Source organism: Osmerus eperlanus, chromosome 17 (genome assembly GCF_963692335.1).
Source record: "Osmerus eperlanus chromosome 17, fOsmEpe2.1, whole genome shotgun sequence".
NCBI classification, from domain to species: Eukaryota; Metazoa; Chordata; class Actinopteri; order Osmeriformes; family Osmeridae; genus Osmerus; species Osmerus eperlanus.
In genome coordinates, this window is record NC_085034.1 from 9208134 (window position 1) to 9232275 (window position 24142).

Below are 24142 nucleotides of genomic sequence, written 5' to 3' on the forward strand. Positions count from 1 at the left end.
CCCCGCAACAAATAATCCACTGGACATTGAAGAGATTATATCATTTCTTAATTAAAATTCTTTAGAAAATTTAGGGTGGAGAAAAAAAAAATTAAGATTTTTTTGGGATAGATTTTAGTTTTTTGTGTGTCAGAATTCAGAATATGGGCCTATGTCCTTGTTCACATCAAAATACTATTTCATATGGCACTAAACAATCCCTTTGAAAAATGGGATTGTGGAAATCTGTGTAAACTAAGAAAAGTTGGATGGTGACCTAGAACTCCGACGATACCAACCAGAGCAACATTATAACCGGTTAAAGGTTGCCTAGGCGGAACCAGGCTTGTAAAGGGTCACATAACCGGAAGTACAGTAAAAACCCAAGCATTCAGGAGTATTCCATATAATTCTGGAGTCTCCTACTGTGGGTTCATTCCCATTCATAACTATAGGCTGCGTTACATTTCCTGTTGTCTACTGTGCCATTCTGCCTGGCGTTTTGGATCGGTCCTATTAGGAAATATTCAGTCGGGCCTGTTTAGGGCAGGTAGCAATGATAGTTCAGTGTGGTCTGGTATAGCCTACTTTTTTCTTTAACAACCAGACTCTTAAAATATGTGGACTAGAGTTTGTGTTCACACCGATTCAGGGGTCTTCACAGCCCCTTGTCAAACTGTCAACACTGAAACGCCCTTAAATACCTATCCAAACACAGGAAATGATGTCAGAGGCAACACTTTTTTGGATAACAGAAAATAAACAACAACATTCAAGTAATTCCATCATCATTAAAACAAAACAATACAAAAGCAAAACCACAGAACACATCCACCCAGTCGTACACTCAGGTAGAAAACAACAAAATAAAACCATAATAATAATAATACGAATAATAATACAAATAATAATAACAACAATAATGATAATTATAATCATAGAATTCCATGATGCCATTATTAAGAGTGAGGAACTTTCGAGGAGGTCAGAAACTGCCATGCTCGATAATGCCGATGATGATTTTCTGGGAGGGGTGTCTGGTGTGAGTGTGTGTGTGTGTGTCTCAGAACATCTGGTCACTAGTAATGGCTCAAGGAACAAAGAGGGAGTATCAGCTATTCCAACCTCAGCCCTCCCTACTTTCCAGTGCATGTCAACCATAGTCTTATCCAGGACTTGTGCCCTACTGACATTGTACGAGGGTGTATTATTCAGTGCCCAACCCATTAAACATTTCTGGCCATGTTTAGGGAGTGTTTAAACCAAGGGGTGTTCAATCCTGGTCCTCGAGAGCCCCTGTCCTGCATGTTTGAGATGTTTCCCTGCTCCAGCACACCTGGTTCAAATGAACGGTCGTTAACAGGCGTCCACAGAGCTTGATAATAGCCAATTGGTTTGAATAAGTTGGAGCAGGGAAACATCAAAAAAAAAAAACCCACCACCACCTTTCCCCAGACCTCACTTGCACAACAAATACAGGAACCCATACTCCAACAGTAATCATTACGGTAGGAAATTACACATTCAGCACTTATCGGTGCCATTTAAACAAAGAGTATATGCTCAAACATTAATGTAATGTAAACATGAATTTGGAAAATGTCCATAAATGTCATTCATTCATATTGCATCGAATATGGCTCAGATGACTTCATTACTACTCTTTTGAATAAATATTACATCACAATCACGCAGACTCAAACACACACACATCTAAAATAACAAAAACACATACAGTACATAGTCTGCAGGAATGTACACTCTAGTCTGTGTTGGGTGTCGCTGTGTTCAGGAAGCGCTCTCTCTCTCTCTCTCTCTCTCTCTCTCTCTCTCTCTCTCTCTCTCTCTCTCTCTCTCTCTCTCTCTCTCTCTCTCTCCCTCCCTCTCTCGCAGCAATAACAGTGAGGGCCTAGTGCCTAGAGGTGTGCAGGAGTCAGGAGGATCAGTCGGAATATTCTAGAAGTGCTCGATGAATAACATTTGACCCTTGCTTACGGTGCGGCCTCTTTGGCACGTGTCTGCACGACTGCACAAAGGCGTGGATAGACGTGGTTTCCCCCTACCCCCCCACCCAAACCGCCACCATTGCACCGCCACCCCCATCCTCCCACCCCACCCAGCTTACAATCAGTCGTTCAACCTAACCAATAAATACAAAATCAAAGAAATAAGAAACTGGATAAATAACAAGGTGAGAGGAACGTTCTCCATCGCGTCCACGATTCCACTGCGTGTGTCCCTGGTCTCTCCACGCGTCTGTCCGTTTGTCTGGCGCCATGACGATGGAAACCACTCGCCGGACTCCACCCTGGGTTTCTCTCTCTCTCTCTCTCTCTCTCTCTCTCTCTCTCTCTCTCTCTCTCTCTCTCTCTCTCTCTCTGTCTCTCTCTCTCTCTCTCTCTCTCTCTCTCTCTCTCTCTCTCTCTCTCTGTCTCTCTGTCTCTCTGTCTCTCTCTGTATCTCTCTTTATCTCTCTGTCAGACGGCGGTCTCCAGGTCTTCCTGGGCCAGAGTGGGGGTGTGCTGTCTGCTCTGCAGGTACGACACCAGTTCAGAGTCCCCCAACGACTGGGCCTGGTCCAGCGGTGTCTTACCCTATGACACACACACACACACGGACACACATGCACACACACACACACACACACGTGCATGTATACATCCACATTTTTGCATGTACATACAGAACAATCATCCACAGACACACCCGTGCAGGCCCAGCCAAACACACAGGCGGGGAGAACACACTTTCAGTTTAACTATACATGTTCGTCCTGTTCCTCATATTTAAATGTTGTCTTTCTTCCTGATGAGTCAATTTTTCAAGAACTTTTCCGATGACACAAACTATTAGGGTAGTTCTTCTTTTGAACATAATATGTATTATTTGTGTGTAGCGTGTGACTGTGTGTTGTGTGTGACTGTGTGTGTACCTTTTATCTGTATGTGCCTTGTATGCTGAGTATGATTTCATAGTGTGTGTGTGTGTGTGCTGTGCGTGTGTGTCTAACCTGGAAGTTGGTCTTGTTTAGGGTAGCTCCAGCCTCGACCAGAAGCCGACAGACAGCATGCTGCTTCTCTGAGGTGGCTTTGTGTAACGCGGTGTCGCCTCTGAAACACACACACACACACGCCATCACACTTCAGTGGCCGTTTCCTGTCGGTGTCATGCTTAATCACAGGCCAGACTGACACCCCTACCTTTCTCGGTCTGTTAAATCCAACACCAGCTTTGAACCTAGGCGACAAAAACAAACGAGTGAATTGCACACACACGTGCAAACACGCTTGCCGCCCCCCCCCCCCCCCACACACACACGCACAACACAGTCATACTTGGCATGAATCAGCAGATGTAAGGTGCACACACACACACACACACATACAGTCTGTGCTCACCGTGCTCCAGTATGAAGCTGACCACCCCCGTGTGTCCACGGTGGGAGGCCAGATGTAAGGCCGAACACCCCTGAGAATCCCTCACCAGCAGACTGGCCCCTCGACCCAAGCACCCAGACAACTGAAGGTGCGGGCGTGCGCGTGCGTGCGTGAAAGAGACAGAGAAATAGAGAGCGGGAAAGATGGAAGGAAAGAAAGAGTAACACAAAGAAAGAGAAAAAAACAATGTTTTTGTTCCAGTGCGTCATGTTTAGTGGGTCACATTAAAACAGCGCCCGGCGATCCCTCTGCTCTTTGCTCCTGACTCAGTCCTGATTCACACCGCAGGCCTGAGGCCTTGATACTCTGACACGGATACGGGAATGTCTGTAGGCCCAAACTACGTATACATGTCATGACATGACATTTGGGACGAAAGATTTCATATGAATTTGATTGGACTGCTCGGATTCAAGGCTCAAGAGTCATTTAAATCAATGGGAATCCCTTTTGAAATCTGCCTGGAGGTTTCAAATGCCTTTTCTAATATATTTCTCCACATAGTAAATCCAGTTTGAGTCATAAATTGCGCTTAGTCACTTCAAATTGCAATCATGCACAAGACAAACATAATACAGGAGGTGCCATGTGACGGCCCATACTCTTGAGCTGGGGAAAGGATCTGTTAACAGAGTGTATGGTTTTATATATACAGACCAGGGGTGAACCAAATGTATGTGTGTTACTTGTAATCCTACTTTTATTAGTTATTTTATTGTAGAATCTTGGTTTAGTAAATTTGGGTCATTATTTGACTTGCTATTTTTACTTTGTCTAGGTCAGAGTTGGCGAACTCTGATAGCGTACAAGAACTCTGGTCGTGTGAAGTATTTAAACAAATATGTAAAACAATCTGTATTCTTGATCTGAGGCAAAGGATCTGTTAACAGAGAATACAGCCCATACTCTTGACCTGGGGAAAGGATCTGTTAACAGAGTGTATGGTTTTATATATACAGACCAGGGGTGAACCAAATGTATATGTTACTTTTAAGATGCATGGTTAAAGTTGTTTTCTCTCTTGAACAGAGGTCTTATTGGGATTTTTATTTTTGTTTGAATTGTTTATCACTTGTATTATTGTTTTTATTGATTTTATGTAAATCACCTTGAGCTACAATTCTTGTATGAAATGTGCTATATAAATAAAGTCTTACTTACTTACTTACTTACTTACTTTCCAGTGTGTGTGTGTGTGTGTGTGTGTGTGTGTGTGTGTGTGAGGTGTGTGTGTGTCTTTTACCGTCAGTAAATCCCCAGAAGAGGCGGCACTCAGCAATGCTGTGGAACAGAAGGACGGGTCCTTAAAATAACGTTCCTGAAGTTCTGGAACAGTGAGGTATTTCCACATTCCAACATTTTTGAACTAGTTATCCTATATATTTCCATATAACGTTCTGTGACTCAGATCTTATTAACTATGAGTCACAGATTCAACATTCTGAACTTGTTGTGATCTTACCTTGTTCCTCCATTGTGAGAGTCACTCTGCAAGGGTGGGGATAAACAGATGGGATAAACAACAACATCGACAACATGACGTGTATTGCTCCTGTTGGTGTGCGTGTGTGCGTGTGCGTGTGCGCATCCCTCTCCCTCACCCCGAGCTGGGCTCGACCACCAGGTCAGGCATGCCTGCAGTGCCCTGGCTGACCAGCGGGCCCTCGTGGTCCAGGATGAACACCTCGTCCTGACAGATCTCCGTCACAAAGTGGAGATGCTCCTGGAGAGAGAGGGACGGAAGGAGAGACAGACACGTGGAATGAAACAAATCGAGACTGTCGAGGGAAGGGTCATGTATTACCTTCTAATACTAGTTTCTTTATTTACTGCGTATTTACATTGACATTTAGTCATTTACCAGACGCTCTTATCCAGAGCGACTTACAGTAAGTACAGGGACATTCCCCCCCGAGGCAAGTAGGGTGAAGTGCCTTGCCCAAGGACACAACGTCATCTGGCACGGCCGGGAATCGAACTGGCAACCTTCTGATTACAAGACCGCTTCCCTAACCGCTCAGCCACCCGCTTCCCTAACCGCTCAGCCACCTGACTCCTATTTGAGTAGTAGTTGGTTGTAGTTTGTGTGGATGTCGGTGAATTGTTTTGTCATTGTTCCTCCTGCTGAGATTGAACAGGTCTCTCTTGAAGTGAGAACACCCAAAAGGTTAAATAAAATATTCTCAATTATTCAAAGTTTTTAGGGGGCAAAACAGGCCTCTTAGCCTCACCCAGGTCTTATACAGACAGCCTGCTTACCTGAGCCTTGTCAATGCGATAGAAGCGGTCTGCCGATGTCGCTGAGAGAGACAGAGAGAGAAGAAACCAAAAAGAACGACTTTTCAAGATTGTCGTTCACTAGCACATTCCAAAGAAATAGCCGATCGTCCGCCGCAACCCAATAGGATATCTCGTCGACCTCACGCCCAGAACAGGTTTTACTGTGGTCGGCAGCACAGTGCGTGCGTGTGTGTGTGGTGGGGGAGTGGAGGCACACAGTCCTTCACAGTGGGAGTGTCAGGGTGTGCTAGGTCACTTACAGTCCAGGAAACTCCAGTTGGGGGAAAGTCTGCTGGCTGAGCTGGTCCTGGGCACACCTCTGTACTCATCCTAGGGAGAGAGAGAGAGAGAGATAGGGGGGGGGGGGCAGAGAGGAGGGAGAGTAAGAGAGGAGAGAGACGGAAGAGAGAGAGGGAGGAAGAGAGGGGTTAGGAAAATATAGAAAGAGAGGGTGGGAGAGGAAGAGAGAGAGAGACACAGTTACCCAACGTGGGAAGGAGAAAACGCGGGGGGGGAACGTTCTGGAAAACATCAAAACGGGAAATGACCTGGTAGTGCACTCTGTGGCCAGCAGAGGGCGCCTGGTGAAGATCCTTGTCGGGGAGGAGAGAGGTGAGTTTCAGGAAAAGCCACTGCATTAACAGAACAATGCGCTCCCCCCGCACATTCCAGCATGCTGCTCACCTCCTGGAGTCTGTCTATGTAGAGTCTGCAGGTCTCCAGGTCGCAATCTCCCCGCACCACCACGATGCCCACTGGGATGGCTGCCAATGCACACACACACACACATGAGCACACGCATCGGAGCACACAGATATTTCACACGCACACACAGTTTGTTTATCACGCCCACATTGGTGTTTACTAAACAATAACAGTAACTAATAATACACCTTGCTGTTAAAAGGAGCATACGAGGGGTTGTGTCATTCTCGAGTCAAACACACACACACGCACACACACACACACACACACACACACACAGACTTACAGATGTCTCGTAGGCGCTCCTTGTCGTACTGAAGCCTGTCGTACTCCTGCAGACTGATACGGTTCACCCTCAAACGCAGACGATCAGGAACAGCATGAGGGCTGGGACACACATACACGCACGCACACGCGCGCACACACACACACACACAGATATACGCACACACATGCACGTACAAACACACGTACACACACGTTTGATTACAATGTGTGTATAAGGTAGCCTCTCTGTGCCAGGTGTGTGTTCAGTGTGTGAGTGTGTGTGAGTGTGTGTGAGTGTGTGTGAGTGTGTGTGAGTGTGTGTGAGTGTGTGTGTGAACTGTGTCCAGGGAAGGGGAAGGAGGGCTTCACCGAGACACCAGTAGAGCCAGCCACACACACAGGTTAGAAGGATTGAGCATGCAGACAGAGCCAAACAAATACACCAACACACACACGCACTCTCACACACACACACGCCCTCTGTCTCTCCCTGACACGCAAATAACAAATACACCCACAGAACTTCCACAGGACTTCCACACGCACGCTATATGTGATTAATTGATCGTTTTTCGTCATCTTTTCAGCCCCGTCACTCAAACACACACTCGAACGCACGCACGCACGCGCGCGCACACACACACGAGGGTACTTACACAGAGAAGGAGTCGGGGGGAGCAGAGAGGCGGCGCAGGTCGGCTGCACACACCTTCTGTATACTGCAGACGGCACGCACACACACACGCCGCACGAAGAGGAGGATACACACAGCGGGGGAGAGAGAGAGAGAGAGAGAGAGAGAGAGAGAGAGAGAGAGAGAGAGAGAGGGAGAAAGAGGGAGAGAGAGAGAGAGAGAGAGAGAGAGAGAGAGAGAGAGAGAGAGAGAGAGAGGGAGAAAGAGGGAGAGAGAGAGCGAGACAGAGAGAGAGAGAGAGAGAGAGAGAGAGAGAGAGAGAGAGAGAGAGAGAGAGAGAGAGAGAGAGAGAGAGGGAGAGAGAGAGCGAGACAGAGAGAGGGAGAGAGAGACGGAGAGAGAGGGAGAGAGAGAGGGAGAGAGAGAGGGAGAGAGAGACAGGGGGGAAATTGAGGAAAGAGAATGGATGTGAGGGGGGGGGGGCGATGAGGGGAGAGGGGGAACGGACGAGATGAAGGGGGAAGGAGGAGAGGAGAAAGTCACACAGAGAAAGCCCAGAAGTAGTAAGTGGACAAACGGACAGCCTGCAGAGCACTGGTGCAACAGGCACACACACACACACACACACACACACACACTCACACACACGATAGTTACTGTAGCTGAGTTAGAACACACACTCACACACACACACACACAATAGTTACTGTAGCTGAGTTAGAACACACACTCACACACACACACACACACAATAGTTACTGTAGCTGAGTTAGATGACACACACACACAGTCTAGTAACTGCAGGAGAATTAGAAGACACACACACTAGCATTGATAGACAGGGTCAACAGTGCTGCAGGGGTACGGGACCAGGAAGTAACACGCTGGGTCAAAGGTCAAACCATAGAATAAGCATTCATCTTCTATGGACCAGAGACACACGCGCGTACATGACAGTGACCTGGGGACACCACGTATGAGATTGTGTGTGTGTGTGGGGGTGTTTGTGTGTGTGTGGGGGTGTTTGTGTGTGTATTTGTGCAGGGGAGTTTGTGGGTGTGTGTGAAAAAAAGAGTGCATGCTGTATGACTCACCAACTAGACAGCTTAGGTCTCGTACAACATGCCAATTTGTGTGTGTGTGTGCGTGTGTGTTGCATGACTCACTGATTGGACAGGGGCCCTGAGGTCTCTTACCAAACTAACCTACCTCCAGCTCAGAGGGAGTGCGAGTGAGTGAGTGAGTGTGTGTGTGTGAGTGTACTCTTACTCGTTCATGGATTAGGGTCAACAGGGTTCACCTAATGGTATAGTATGGATGTGTGTGTCAATCTCTGTGACACATCTGTGTGTGTGTGTGCGTGTGACTCAGATATGGGGTAAGGAGAGGCCTCGCGTCCTCAAGTTACGACGGCCATGAATGCAAAGTCTGTGCCCGTGTGCGTGCGCGCATGTGTGTGACTCACTCGTTGAGCAGAGGGACCGAGGTCCGCCTCTTGCTCTTCTGTACCATGTTGGCCTGGTTACGCAGCGAGATGCGGAGGGTGGAGGGGGCCAGGCGACAGGGCTCGCCATCCACCTGCACACACACACACACACACACACACAGAGTATCACAGAGGCTGATCTTGAGGTAGGCTGGTGTGTGTGTGTGAGTGTCCGTTTGTGAGTTGTGTCTCACCTGTATAGGTACCGTCTTGAAGGTGGTCAGCACCACCTCTCTACACTGGTGCAGTCTCTCCCCATGGCCTCCGACCTGCAGCGCCGCCTAGAGCACAGGAGGACAAACGACATGCAGTCTGAATTCATCGAGCGCTTTACCCTATCCATTTCTTTTTGATCTGTCTCTTTCTTTCCACGTGTGTCTCTCTCTCTGGCACGCACACACACACACACACACACACACACACACACACACACACACACACACACATACTCACATATACACACACACACAAACACTCACCAGGGAAGCCATGGTAAAGCCGATGACTTCGATGCAGCCGTCGTCATGGCGCTGGGGTTCAAAGTCACGGTGATCACCTGTGTTCCCCCAGGGCATAGTGCCCGCACAGTACCTGCACACACACACACACAGTCATTCAATATGTCCATAGGTTGCTCGACAGTCTGAGACAGTCAGTCAAACAGACCCACCTGGGGATGTTTAGGAACACGATGCACTGGAACTTCAGATCCTGGATCCTAGGAGTCAGATCTGTCCCATCACACTGAGAGAGAGAGAGAGAGAGAGAGAGAGAGAGAGAGAGAGAGAGAGAGAGAGAGAGAGAGAGAGAGAGAGAGAGAGAGAGAGAGAGAGAGAGAGAGAGAGAGAGAGAGAGAGAGAGAGAGAGGGGGGAAAGAGACTTTGACTTTAAAGATACCTTTATTGGGCAGTCAAAACAGCAATTTTTTCCTTTACTTACTCTTATTCAAACAAAGCCCATTCAATTTAAAATGTAAAATTTCCAAACAAACCTAAAAAACAAAACAAAAAAACTCTATAGTTACAACTTAAGCTCTAACCCCCCCCCTCCAGAAAGAAAGAGAGAGAGAGAGCGAGAACGTGTTGGTGATTTGTGATGTTTGTTACGTTTGGTGATGTGCTGTGGTTGCTTGTGTGGTACTTTCACTGTGGACCACTTTGGCAACATTGTTCAGCGTCAACATCCATGCCAATAAAGCATTTTGAATTGAATTGAGAGAGAGGTTAATAGGGTCCCAGTGGTAGTGAGAGACCAGCACTTCCTGAGGAAGTACACTTGATGACAGGCCTGTCACTCCCCTGCTCCTTACTCGCAGTCTGGCTGGTGTGCGTGTGTGGGTGTGTGTGTGTGTGTGTGTGTGTCTGTGTGCCCAACAGCCTCACCACTACTCTGACGTGCTTGGACAGGTCCCTGGAGCTCCTCTGAAGGAAGTCGGAGAAGGCAGCCTGCAGAGAGAGAGACACACACACACACACACAACCAGTCACACTGAGTCACAGCTGATTACATTAGCCGCAATCTCTTTCTCGCCATCCCTCCCTTCCTTCCTCCCTTCCTTCCTCTTTCTCGCTCTCTCATACATATATATATACACATAGTTATACATATATTTTTGTGTCCCTCTCCCCTCTTCCTTCTCCATCTCCCGCCCTCCAACTCTTTCTCCAGTCATGTGATGGTCTGTCTCCACTCACCCCTGCATAAAACATCTTGTTGCGAAAGCGGCTGTTGAATTTCTCGGGGTTGGCCTCTGTACAAGAGAGGGACACACACACAGAGTCACACCCACATGCAGTCAACCGATCCTGAAGACGTTCTTTACTGTGGACTTATAAGTGAACATAAGGTTGACTACAAGCCAAATCTATAGAAAATGTGAGCAGAGTAGAGTAGAGTAGAGCAGAGTAGAGCAGAGTAGAGCAGAAAGAGTTGAGTAGAGTACAGCAGAGCGTTAAGAGTTTCTCACCTCTGGACTCGTGAAACTCCAGCGTGACGTGAGCGTCAAAGCCCAGGCTGAAGTAGTTGTTGAACACGTTCAAGGGGAGCTGGAAACACACACACACACCGACACACATGCACAAACACACACAAACACACACACACATTTCAACTAAACAGACTCAATCCCCCCTATTTTGACGATCTGAAACGCAAGTATCAAACCGCAAAGCGCAAGTAACTTTGTGGGCGGGACTCCGACTCGGTTGCTATTTTGCCGGCGGGATAAATGACTTTGCGCCTGGCGCAAATCTAAAATGGGTAGGTCCGAAGTAGCTACATTACTAATGGGTGTGGTTTGGGCGTAACGTGCAATAAACCAATCAGAGCGTCATCTCACATTCCCTTTAAGAGCAGCGCTTGTTCCATGGCGGATTGCTATTATAACGGCGGATTTGCCAGGCGCACGCCAGGAGCGGTTCACAGCCAAGGAGACCGACGTTCTAGTCAGGGCCGTAACAGATAGATAAGTGACATTGTATGGGAAAGGCAGAGCAGTTTTCTCATTGCACTAAATTGCCCGCTCATGCTGCTCATTCAAATTCTTATTCTTATTTTTATATAGCCTACCCTATATTTTATTTTTTAAATTGTTTGGTTCTTGGAATTAGTTTAACTATTGTACTTTTTTACTTAATTTAAGACCCGTATATGTTTATTGTTTGCACCTTCCTGCCACAGTAAATTCCGTGTTTGTGTAACATAGGCTACATGGCGAATAAACCAAATTCTGATTCTGATGGAGATGGGAGAAGAAACCCACCCAAATTAGCTTCGGTTAAACAGGCGTGGGAGAAAATTGCCACAATTGTTACAAATCATGTTCACATACATAGAGATTTCTCATGAAATCTTTTTATAATCATTGAAGAAATGTAACACGCCATAAATCAAAACAATGTAACATAGCTTCGCAGAAAGAAGACCCTGGCCTCGCCAGCAGTGTGCACGGACCAAGCTTGCGCCCTTAAAATAGCATCTGAATAATGCGCCATTGACTTTAGACCACGTTTTTCCTGGTCAGTGGCGGAATTGTTTTTCGGAAACTGCAAAATAGCACCAGGGAATGTTTGCGCCGGAACACGCCTCCTTTTTCGCTGAACCGCCCACGGGAGCGCAAGGTCATTTCGACGTGCGTCTGTGGAGGGAAAAGTCCGCTTTGCGTCGAGTGCAAACTAGGAATGATACTTGCGTCGTTGACAAAGTCAATTGCGCTGGGTGCAAGATCGGGCCCAATGAGTAATCTCGTGTTCATGGTCTGATGAAACACATACAGTGCATCCCCTCCTCGGCCCTGACCCCTGACCTTCTGGGTGCCCTCCTCAGGCTGGGCGGAGCTCCTCTCCACCAGCAGGTTCCAGCGGTCCAGCTGCACCACCGAGCCGTCCTCCACGTGACACAGCACCTTGGAGACCGGCTCGTCTGTGTAGCCCTGGGGTGGGGAGGGGGGGGGATGGAAGAGGGAGAATGGAGGGTGGGAGGATGAGGAGGGAGGGGGAGGGAGCGGGGAGGGGAGGGGGGGGGAAAAGGTCAACGGAGGAGAGAAGCCTCATTTCCCTCCGTCTCTCCCTGTCGCCATCTCTGCCCCGCCTCGTCTCCCGATCGTCTCTTCGAAGACCAAAGGGGCTCATTTCTAACTGCCTTTCATCAACGGGGTGACAGAAATGAATTATTGTATTTCCAGTGCCAATAATAGCCTTTAAAGAGAGCGAGAGAGACAGAGGATATGACCCAACCAGGGAGAGCAGTGAGGTCAGCACATCAGCTCTGTAACAACACTCCACCACAGTCAGCGCAGATGAGTGACAGCAAAAGAAGCGGAACACACACACACACACACAGTAAAAAGCTTTTTTCAGAAACTCATTGCCACACCACTTCACTTTAGCACTTATTATGACGACGGCACCGTGGAACGATTGAATTGACATTTTCCACACGAAAGAGGCCAACAAACAATCGAGAGCTCGCATTTCCGCCTCAAGTACGACTTTCATCTGAATTAGCATTAAGTACTACCTTTTCTCAAGTACAACCTCTCTGTCATCCAAGTTCCTTCCCACTCGATTTCTCAATCTCTGCGTGTGTGAACGGGATTTCCATATGAGTTTTGAGGTTGTTGTCTTGAATGTGATCGTCGCCAAGAATCCCTCTCATCCCTGTACCCTTTTTGACCCCTAACACGCCTCTCTCTCTCTGCATCCGTCCTTCTCTCTCTCCCTCCGTCTTTCTCTTACCGCCCTTCCACCCCCTATGACAACACCCCTTCACCAGTTGCTCCCTCTCTCTCTCTCCCTCCATCCCTCTATCCCTCCATCCCTCTAGCCTTGCATCCCTCTATCCCTCCATCCCTCTATCCTTCCATCCCTCTCTCCCTCCATCCCACTCTCCCTCCATCCCTCTCTCCCTCCATCCCTCTCTCTATTCCTCCATCCCTCTCTCCCTCCCTCCATCCCTCTCTCTCTCCCTCATCCCTCTCTGCCTCCATCCCTCTCTCTATTCCTCCATCCCTCTCTCTCTCCCTCCATCCCTCTCTCCCTCCATCGCTCGGTGCTCTGAAGCACCAGCGCTCCACCGGGGGGGTTCCCGGAGAGGTGCCCCACATTTACAGTCATCCTCCTCATTAGGGCGCACGCTAATTAGCCCGAAGGACGCCCCCACCCCCCCCCACCACCACACACACACACACCCACAGGCCTTCTGACTCAGGGAACGGGAGGTTGAGAGAGGGTGTCGACACTGCGGCGAGCGCGAACGGCCCGATGGTAGTAGCGCGCAGCATGGGGCTCCGCGGGGATGTTCGCACACGCTCAACGGAGCTCTCACCCTGCTCTCTCACACTCACACACTCACACACACTGTGACAGGTGCATCCAGAGAGAGGGGAGGGGTGGGGGAGCACACACACTCAAGCCCGTGAAAGGAGAGAGAGAAAGGCCACACATGACAGAAAGGAGAAGAGGAAACACCTCTGTCATGAATGACGCTAATGACCGCTCTGATCGATTCACAGGCGTTGTCCTACATCTGGACAGTCAGGAGCTGGCAGTGTCTGTCTCTGAACACAAAGCCCGCGGGCCCCTATAAACCACGGAAAACGTAATCTCCGGGGTCCAGGACGCAATTTTCTCGCTCTGTCTCAAAAACTCTGATTTGGGATATTCCTTCAAATGCTGTATAAAATCCCCCACGTCCCCGTCCCCCCAAAAAAAAAGTCCAAACAATTACAGCCTGACGAGGGTTTGAAACCAAGTGGCGTAATGTACCCCTTCCTTTTCATTTCAAACCTTTTAAAATGCCAAACGGAGCAATTACAGAAAATACTTTTGAAAACAAGTTGCCAGATGACATGGCGGATGGCCGGTGAGTCATCGTTTCACAGTCGACACAGAAAAAAAAGGTGCATAACGCTGTAGGAAAAGTTAACTTCAAACGCTCCGACGCCCCTTTGCGGGGAGTAATGTCACCGTCTCAGAGATAAGTAACTAACAGAGATAACTTGTCATTCTATGAAACTCAATTCTTATCCTTTCTATGTTGGGTCATGCTATGCGATTCTCTATGAGGCTGTTCTGTTCAATTCTATTGTATTCTATTGTGCTCTATTCTGTTCCCTGCTGTGACGGAGGGCTCAGGCGGAGGTTACCAGAACAGAGACAACTCACCCCGCCCCAGTTGAGCGTCCTTGCGAGGTCATTTCCTGTCCCCAGAGGAAGTACAGCCACGGGAGGCTGAGGATTCATCTGCAGCTCATCCAGAGCAGACAGGATCCAGCCCACCTAAAGAGAGAGAGCGAGAGAGAGAGAGAGATAGAGAGATAGAGAGCGAGAGAGAGAGAGAGAAAGTGAGAGAGACAGAGAGTGAGAGAGAGAGAATCAGAGGAATAGAGGAAGAATGAGTGAGATAAACCGGGCAATAGTTGCCATTCTCCTATTTCTACACCAGGGGGAGCTGTATTCATGTAGTGTTTGACAAAAGTATCATCACTGTGTGCTTTTCAATGCACATTTTAAATGATGGGAGTGTACAGTGTGTGTGTGTGTGTGCGTGTGTGTGGGTATGTGTGTGTGGGTGTGTGTGTGTGGCAGTAGCAGTGGCTCACCGTCCCATCTCCTCCACAGGCCAGGATGCGCAGGTTTGGCACTTTTCTGTATAACTCCAACCTGACACACACGAGACACACACATGACACACTTACATTTTTTGTTATGGTCGATTAGTTGTGGACATTCTACATTGTGGGGTGTAAGGTGGATAAGATAGTGTGTAGTGTTTAGGGTGTAGGAGATAGTGTGAAGGGTGTAGGAGATAGTGTGTAGGGTGTAGGAGATAGAGTGTAGGGTGTAGGAGATAGTGTGTAGGGTGTAGGAGATAGTGTGAAGGGTGTAGAAGATAGTGTGTAGGGTGTAGGAGATAGTGTGTAGGGTGTAGGAGATAGTGTGTAGGGTGTAGGAGATAGTGTGAAGGGTGTAGGAGATAGTGTGTAGGGTGTAGGAGATAGAGTGTAGGGTGTAGGAGATAGTGTGTAGGGTGTAGGAGATAGAGTGTAGGGTGTAGGAGATAGTGTGTAGGGTGTAGGAGATAGAGTGTAGGGTGTAGGAGATAGTGTGTAGGGTGTAGGAGATAGTGTGAAGGGTGTAGGAGATAGTGTGTAGGGTGTAGGAGATAGTGTGAAGGGTGTAGGAGATAGTGTGTAGGGTGTAGGAGATAGAGTGTAGGGTGTAGGAGATAGAGTGTAGGGTGTAGGAGATAGTGTGTAGGGTGTAGGAGATAGAGTGTAGGGTGTAGGAGATAGAGTGTAGGGTGTAGGAGATAGTGTGTAGGGTGTAGGAGATAGTGTGTAGGGTGTAGGAGATAGTGTGTAGGGTGTAGGAGATAGTGTGAAGGGTGTAGGAGATAGTGTGTAGGGTGTAGGAGATAGAGTGTAGGGTGTAGGAGATAGTGTGAAGGGTGTAGGAGATAGTGTGTAGGGTGTAGGAGATAGAGTGTAGGGTGTAGGAGATAGTGTGTAGGGTGTAGGAGATAGTGTGTAGGGTGTAGGAGATAGTGTGTAGGGTGTAGGGAGCAGTACTCACGCCTCTCGGAGCCCCCCCTGGGAGAGGTCAAACACCTGCCGCGGGTTCAGGATCCACATGAACATCTGCAGCACCTTGGTGCCCTGAGACACACACACAGTTTTGTTGGACCACTGTTTGTCTGTTCACATTCCCAGTCATCACGGTGGTGTGTGAGGTGTGGTGTGAGGTGTGGTGCGTGAGGGCTCCCAGTGAAATGTCCCTGACCTGGTTCCCTCCACTCTTGGGGTTGACGAACACCAACACGGGCTTCATGAGGGGGGAGGGGAGGGGCTTCAGCAGGAACGGACGCCATTTGGACTCCTGAGTGAAGATTGCGGAGATGTTGGGGGTTGAACACACATACGCACACATACATCGAACCTGGAGGGTTCTCTATTGCCTAGTGAATTTTGGGGGGCGGGGGTGAGAAAACAATAAAAATGGTGTAGAGAGTCGAGTAGGCACACACATGAAGGCCCACACACACACACACACTCTCACGTCAGTGCCCTTCTTGCTGGTCCTCCTTTTGAACGACGTCCGTTTTTTCCTCCTCGTGGAATTCTTGAACGAACTCTGCAGAGAAACGGAACGGTTGCCGGGGCAACCGTGAGTCATGTGACCAGTAGCATGTTTGTCTAGTCCAGTGCTAGCAGGATGCTAATGAGGAGAGCGAGGGAGCATATGATCTGGTCCGTGATGTGTGTGACTGTGATGGGTGTGTGTGTCTGACAGTGACCAGTGAAGCGGTGTGTGGACCAACACAATCCTAGAACAGACATGGACACACACACACACACACACACACACTCACACTGCTGAGACAGGTTTCACATCACATCAGATGACTGGGCTGGTGGATTCACGCACAGCCACACACACACACACACAGGCCGACCCTGACACTGTTTTGACACATACCCCCCCCTTTTAGAATCTTAAATTTAGAGTCAACGTTGCCACTTCTCATTAGTGTCACTGAACTCACAGTGAACTCACTACTTTGGAATAGTTCAGTGTGTGTGTGTGTGTGTGTACCTGGGGTTTCCTGACTTTGATGATCCAGGATGGAGGCACTATGACACCTGCGTGAGCCCCCAGAGAACAGGGCTCCTCGATCTGATGTAGCATGAAGCATGTCACCTTGTTATGGAACTGAGGAGGAGAGGACAGTAGAGGAGAGGAGAATGAGAGGAGAGGAGAAGGAGAAGGAGAAGGAGAAGGAGAATGAGAGGAGAGGAGAAGGAGAGGTGAGGAGAAGGAGAAGGAGAAGGAGAAGGAGAAGGAGAGGAGAGGAAAGGGAGAGGAGAGGAGAGGAGAGGAGAAGGAGAGGAGAGGAGATGAGAAGGAGAAGGAGAGGAGAGGAAAGGGAGAGGAGAGGAGAGGAGAGGAGAAGGAGAAGGAGAGGAGAGGAGAGGAGAGGAGAAGGAGAAGGAGAAGGAGAAGGAGAAGGAGAGGAAAGGGAGAGGAGAGGAGAGGAGAGAGGAGAGGAGAGGAGAGGAGAAGGAGAGGAGAAGGAGAAGGAGAAGGAGAAGAGAAGAGAAGAGAGCAGAAGGAGAAGGAGAAGAGAAGAGAGGAGAAGGAGAAGGAGAAGGAGAAGGAGAAGAGAGGAGAAGGAGAAGAGAAGAGAGGAGAAGGAGAGGAAGAAGAAAGGAAGGAAGGCCATAAGTTAGAGTACAATGACATTTCACTGAAGCAGAAATGGTTAGTTTGGAAGAAGAAAAAAAACGTTGTTCCACTCACAGCCTGTTTGCACCAAGAGCAGCTGATGGCGATGATTTCCTTACTGTGGAAGAACTTCTGCTGAAAACTCTACAGTAGAGACAGGTACTTGGTTAGACAGATGTGTGTGTGTGTGTGCACACATGTATGTATGTATGTGTGTGTGTGTGTGTGTGTGTGCGCACATTACCTTCCCACACTGTCGGCACTTTCCTTCCTGGCGGCGCCGGTGAACCCAGTGATGCCTCAACATATTCTGAGGGCGAGAGAGAGAGGGAGGTATAGAGAGAAGGGGAAGAGAGAGAAGGATGGAGACGGAGGGAGAGGGAGGAAGGGAGAGAGAGAGATGGAGAGGAGAGGTAGACAGGGAGGTAGGGAGGGAAAGAGCGCGAGAGAGAGAGAGGAAGAGAGTCATAGTGTGATGGAAGCAGACCAGCACACGCACACACGCGCACAGACAAGCTTGACAGGAAGTGGCTTACGTCTCGCAGACAGCGAGAGCCTCCCTCTCTGAAGGTGGGCTTACAGCGGAAGTTAATCTGGAAGAGAGACGGAGGGAGGGAGAGACAGAGAGGACGTGATGCCGGGGTGGAAGGAGGGAGGGGAGGGGTGAGTGGCAGAGGGAGAAAGAGACGGAAAGGGAGAGAGAGAAAGGATGTAGGGAGAGAAAGAGACATACACAGAAAGAGAAAGGAAGGGAGAGAGAGAGAGAGAGAGAGAGAGAGAGAGAGAGAGAGAGAGAGAGAGAGAGAGAGAGAGAGAAGAGATAGATTAAATGCTTGGTGTCTGGCCTCGAGGCTCTATAGATGATGGTCGTGTGCCTGAACCAGCAGTAAAATACATCTCAGTAAAACTACAGTAGAGTGTGTAGTTACTACTATATCTCTGTTCTCAACCTTGGCATATAGGTGTACCAACTCTATATACGTGTGTGTGTGTGTGTGTGTGTGTGTGTGTGTGTGTGTGTCAGGGAGTGTGTGTGTGTGTGAGAGAGAGAGAGTGAGGATCCTACCTTGTCCAGCTGTTCGATACAGGCGGTATGAACGACAATCTTACATGCTGCACATTTCCTTCTGGGAGCCGACTTCTTAATGGAGAGCACAAACACACCAGAGACAGTAATGAGACACACTCACACACACACACACACACACACCAGAGACAGTAATGAGACACACTCACACACACACACACACACCAGAGACAGTAATGAAACACACTCACACACACACACCAGAGACAGTAATGAGACACACTCACACACACACTATCACACACACACACACACATTGGGCCTCCATGTACAAAAATGCAAATTATGCAAAGAAGATTGTGTACCGAAATCATAATATCGGTTACTCACTACACATGACCAAATCAAATCATTTTTCAGTCAGCTCACAAAAGAGAGAGACAGAGAGAAAGACAGAAAGAGTGATACAGAGAGAAGGGTAGAGAGAGGAAGGCGGAGGTAGAGAGAGAGGGGTAGAGAGAGGAAGAGGGAGGCAGAGAGAGAGGGGTAGAGAGAGGAAGAGGGAGGCAGAGAGAGAGGGGTAGAGAGAGGAAGAGGGAGGCAGAGAGAGAGGGGTAGAGAGAGGAAGAGGGAGGCAGAGAGAGAGGGGTAGAGAGAGGAAGAGGGAGGCAGAGAGAGAGGGGTAGAGAGAGGAAGAGGGAGGCAGAGAGAGAGGGGTAGAGAGAGGGAGAAGGAGGTAGAGAGAGAGGGGTAGAGAGAGGAAGAGGGAGGCAGAGAGAGAGGGGTAGAGAGAGGAAGAGGGAGGCAGAGAGAGAGGGGTAGAGAGAGGAAGAGGGAGGCAGAGAGAGAGGGGTAGAGAGAGGAAGAGGGAGGCAGAGAGAGGAAGAGGAAGGTAGAGAGAGACTGCTCCGAGCTTGCTCTCGTTAGCCTAGCCACACTAATCCAGCTGTCTTTTAGACAGGCCACATTAAAGGCAAGCATATCAAAGCTGCAGCACTGTGATAATAATAACACCCTCCGACCAGACCTTCTCTTGCCCCCCCCTCTCTCTCTCTCTCTCTCTCTCTCTATTTCTATCTTTCTGTCTCGCTCTTTCTCTCCCTCTCCTTTTCACTCTCTGTGACACTGCAGTAACATGCCTAAACATAACCCCTTATTATCAAGAGTGCTATTAGCATGGAACATCCAATCTTTCTCTCTCTCTCTCTCTCTCTCTCTCTCTCTCTCTCTCTCTCTCTCTCTCTCTCTCTTTGTGTCTCTCTCTCTCTCTCTCTCTCTTTGTGTCTTTTTCTCTCTCTCTCTCTCTCTCTCTCTCTCTCTCTCTCTCTCTCTCTCTCTCTCTCTCTCTCTCTCTCTCTGTCATTCTCATGCCTATCTTACATCTTCAAGAAATGCTTCCCCTCGTGACCTGTTTTTCACCTCCCACAACCCCCACCCCTCTTCTATCCTCACCCCCCCCCCCCTTTTTCTCGCCCCCTCCCTGTCTTCCCACTCCCTCTCTTACCTCTACCTCACCTCCTTTTCCACCTCTCTCAACCCACCATCCTCTCCATCCCTCCATCTCCTCGGCTCCACTCCTCCTTCCTCGCTCTTCCTTCTATCCCCATCCTCCCCTCCCCGTGCACTTCGGCAGGCAGGCGTGCCGCTCTCTGTTTTCCCCCGTCCTCGCTCCTCCATCGCTCCATCCCCTCCCTCTCCCCTGCCCTGTTTTCCTGGAAGGCCTCGGCAAACTCCCCTCTCCTCCCATACAACTGTCCATCCACGGTTTCGTCCCCCTGGTCTGTCCCTCTATTCCTCCCCTCCATCCCCACATCCCTCCTCCCCTCTACCCCTCCATCACTCCTTCCCTCCCCTCCATCCCTCCATCCTTCCATCCCTCCTCCCCTCAATCCCTCCTCCCCTCGATCCCTGCATCCCTCTCTCCATCCCTCTCCCTGTACTCACTGCGGTCTTCAGTAGACAGGTATCCTCTCCCAGGTAGCACAGGTCCCCAGAGCAGCTGGTCTCCAGCCACAGGTGGTCCCCGTTCACAGCGCTTTCCTGTCCACACACACACACACACACACACGCACCGTCACACACCGTCACACACCGTCACACAAGCACACACCCACACACCAAGCAGAATATATACACATAGGAAGTCATTTGAGTGTTTTGAAGAGGTGCTTCACTTGAAATGGTAAAATGATGGTAATTATCGGAGGTCAATCATAAATATAGCAGCAAATAAACACACACACACTCACATCACCCCGTTGGCTGATTGCACTACAATATACAAACACACTAACAACTACAAATTGCTGTTGCTAACTAGCTATTAATGCTATATTGCTTGTGGTTGTGTGCGGCGTGCCTGTGTGTATAGGCGTGTAGGGTAAACTATGAGAGGCCGTATAGGCCTTAATTCATACTTGATCTCACATACACGCCATGACCTCACATATATACCATTATACTCTCACATATATACCATTATACTCTCACGTATATACCATTATACTCTCACATATATACCATTATACTCTCACATATACACCATTATACTCTCACATACACGCCATGACCTCACATATATACCATTATACTCTCACATATACACCATTATACTCTCACATATATACCATTATACTCTCACATATACACCATTATACTCTCACATACACGCCATGACCTCACATATATACCATTATACTCTCACATATACACCATTATACTCTCACATATACACTATTATACTCTCACATATACACCATTATACTCTTGCACATAAACTGGCATACTCTCTTACACACACAAAAATACCGTCTTATATGCACCATCATACTAAAGTATGACAATATATGTAAGAGACAAATAGTATGTGTGAAACAGAATGTTACTATATGTAAGAGAATAACAGGATGTGTAAGAGAGAATACTTATCTATGTGAGAGAGAATACTTGTCTATGTGAGAGAGAATACTTGTCTATGTGAGAGAGAATACTTGTCTATGTGAGGGAGAATACTTGTCTATGTGAGAGAGTATACTTGTCTATGTGAGAGAGAATACTTGTCTATATGAGAGAGAATACTTGTCTATGTGAGAGAGTTTGATTGAAATGGAAGGCAGTTTGATTGAAAAGGAAGTAGTACTGAATTCTCAGTCCCTGATTGGCTTACACATGAAGAAGAAGGATTTGGGGTAGAAGACGAGACTGAGTGACATGGCAAGATGGCAGAGAGTGGGCGGCTTAATGAAGCCATTGGACTTATTAATAACATTTTGAATACTCCAAATGCTGCGGCGTTAATGTAGGGAGGTTCAGACCCGTTCCTGAAATACGTTTTTACAGTTATTCCTGGAGACATTATGGAATTAAATTACATATTAACTATACTAAAATACTTGTGCACAATAATATTGGCTAAATGTCGACGTTTTTAAAGGTTTTTAATTTTATCTCGAAGCTTTTTGTGAAAATGAGGCTAGTTTCACGACAGCGACTTTGGATGTAGACTAGGCTACTTTAACATGTTAGCTGATTAGCCAGTATGAGTGAGATATGTATACAGTCACATTAACAAACCTCTTCTTTGTAAACTATTTCGTCTTAAATACGATGGGAACACATCACATTAACAATTCCAAAACGCACCACACGCCAAATAAATTTTTTGTCAAGGCGTCTCAGCTCAGATTCCGAGTCGGATCCATGAAGCTATTTCGTTGCAGTGAATGGGTGCGGGCACTCATCGGGCATAGGGGCCTACACTCAAATAGGATCTTAAAAGTCCCAACTGGAAAATGTTGTGAACAGATTTACATCAAATTCAGGTTGTGGCATTGAAGTTTAGGTTAGTAGCCAAGGGTGTAAAGACCACTCGGCTAATTAAAGACGTCAACGGTTAAAACCCCATTGCCACGGGACGGTATTCACACAGGCATTGGCTTTAATTTAAATGATATTTGTTTCATCAATTGAAAAACTGATCTAGGACTTTTGACTCAAGTAGTTGGGGTCGGTATAGCTTCCTAAACAACTATGGAATTCTACATTTGAGTTTTTTAGTGGATTTGCTTGAATCGTTGTCAGAAATGTTGGAATCAAAGACGACAGCCATCCACAGTGGCTATTTCTAACGCTAACGATGAAATGCGCCGGCTCTTCAGACCAGGATCAGGTGCATCACGGAGCGGCAGCAGCACTCTGTCAGGAGTCTTAACCGAAATACTGCGGAGTTTGATATTGGGATTGCGCCATCACTTGGCTGGCATTAAGACGAGCTCCTGACAGAGTGCTGCTGCCGCTCCTTGATGCACCTGATCCAGGTCTGAAGAGCCGGCGCATTTCATTGTCAAAGTTAACGTTAGAAACAGCCCCCATGTATGGCTGTCGTCTTTGATACAACATTTCTGACAATGACGCCGCAGGATTTGGAGTATGCAAAATGTTATTAATGAATCCATATTGTCATGTCACTCAGTCTCGTCTTGATAGGGAAGGTGGGCGTTAGCTACATCTACCCCAAATCCTTCTTCATGTGTAAGCCAATCAGGAACTGAGAATTCAGTACTACTTCCTTTTCAATCAAACTGCCTTCCGTTTCAATCAAACTCTCTCACATAGACAAGTATTCTCTCTCACATAGACAAGTATTCTCTCTCACATAGACAAGTATTCTCTCTCACATAGACAAGTATTCTCTCTTACACATCCTGTTATTCTCGTACATATACTAACATTCTGTTTCACACATACTATTTGTCTCTTACATATATTGTCATACTTTAGTATGATGGTGCATATAAGAGGGTATTTGTGTGTGTGTAAGAGAGTATGCCAGTATAAGTGCAAGAGTATAATGGTGTATATGTGAGAGTATAATGGTATATATGTGAGAGTATAATGGTATATATGTGAGAGTATAATGGTGTATATGTGAGACCAAGTAGTTTATGTGCAAGAGTATAATGGTATATATGTGAGAGAATAATGGTATATATGTGAGAGTATAATGGTACATATGTGAGAGTATAATGGTATATATGTGAGAGTATAATGGTATATATGTGAGGTTATGGTGTTGTATGTGAGACCAATTAGTTTATGTGCAAGAGTATAATGGTATATATGTGAGAGTATAATGGTATATATGTGAGAGTATAATGGTATATATGTGAGAGTATGATGGTATATATGTGAGGTCATGGCGTGTATGTGAGACCAAGTATGAATTATGGCCTATACGGCCTCTCATAGTAAACTGTCTAGGTGTGTAGATGTGTGTGTAAGTGTGTGTGTATGTGTACTGTTTGTGTGTGTAGCGGTGTGTATGCGTGTGTGTGTGAGAGGGTGTACAGCGTGTGTGTGTACAGTGTGAGTGTGTACAGTGTGTGTGTACAGTGTGTGTGTACATTGTGTGTGTACAGTGTGTGTGTGTGTACAGTGTGTGTGTACATTGTGTGTGTGTGTGTGTGTGTGTACAGTGTGTGTGTACATTGTGTGTGTACAGTGTGTGTGTACAGTGTGTGTGTGTGTGTGTGTACAGTGTGTGTGTACAGTGTGTGTGTAGAGTGTGTGTGTGTGTGTGTGTACAGTGTGTGTGTACAGTGTGTG

General features: G+C 47.6%; 1 protein-coding gene across 6 annotated transcripts; it reads right to left on the reverse strand.

The window, feature by feature from the left end:
* Window positions 1–1849: 1849 nt before the first annotated feature.
* dgki (diacylglycerol kinase, iota) lies at window positions 1850–20589 on the reverse strand. Of its 6 annotated transcripts, none has more exons than XM_062483333.1 (32): window positions 20483–20589; window positions 18578–18649; window positions 18048–18104; window positions 17756–17821; window positions 17587–17655; window positions 16882–16998; window positions 16345–16419; window positions 16069–16164; window positions 15862–15944; window positions 14889–14949; window positions 14452–14565; window positions 12093–12218; window positions 10755–10833; window positions 10483–10538; window positions 10171–10233; window positions 9459–9532; window positions 9268–9379; window positions 8983–9069; window positions 8768–8880; window positions 7325–7387; window positions 6688–6788; window positions 6381–6460; window positions 6245–6289; window positions 5957–6026; window positions 5676–5716; window positions 5018–5139; window positions 4879–4904; window positions 4660–4697; window positions 3378–3498; window positions 3180–3216; window positions 2990–3089; window positions 1850–2573 (listed from the first exon to the last, which is right to left on the reverse strand). In XM_062483333.1, the coding sequence occupies exons 4-32, from the start codon at window positions 17816–17818 to the stop codon at window positions 2457–2459; spliced, it is 2349 nt and encodes a 782-aa protein (XP_062339317.1). In that variant the 5' UTR covers window positions 17819–17821; window positions 18048–18104; window positions 18578–18649; window positions 20483–20589; the 3' UTR covers window positions 1850–2456. The 6 variants fall into 6 exon arrangements, with proteins under 6 accessions (XP_062339317.1, XP_062339316.1, XP_062339318.1 ...); XM_062483332.1 differs by having other exon boundaries at window positions 18578–18652; XM_062483334.1 differs by lacking the exon at window positions 7325–7387 and having other exon boundaries at window positions 18578–18652.
* Between the last annotated feature and the right edge of the window lie 3553 nt (window positions 20590–24142).

What these genes read in the sequence shown, in the direction of transcription:
- dgki (XM_062483333.1), bottom strand. Translation starts at nt 17,818, where the DNA reads ATGTTGAGGCATCACTGGGTTCACCGGCGCCGCCAGGAAGGAAAGTGC. An exon ending in TCAAAGTCAGGAAACCCCAG is followed by an intron (nt 16,420 to 16,881) that starts GTACACACACAC and finishes GTTTCTCTGCAG; the next exon opens with AGTTCGTTCAAGAATTCCAC. An exon ending in GTGTTCCTAAACATCCCCAG is followed by an intron (nt 9,380 to 9,458) that starts GTGGGTCTGTTT and finishes GTGTGTGTGCAG; the next exon opens with GTACTGTGCGGGCACTATGC.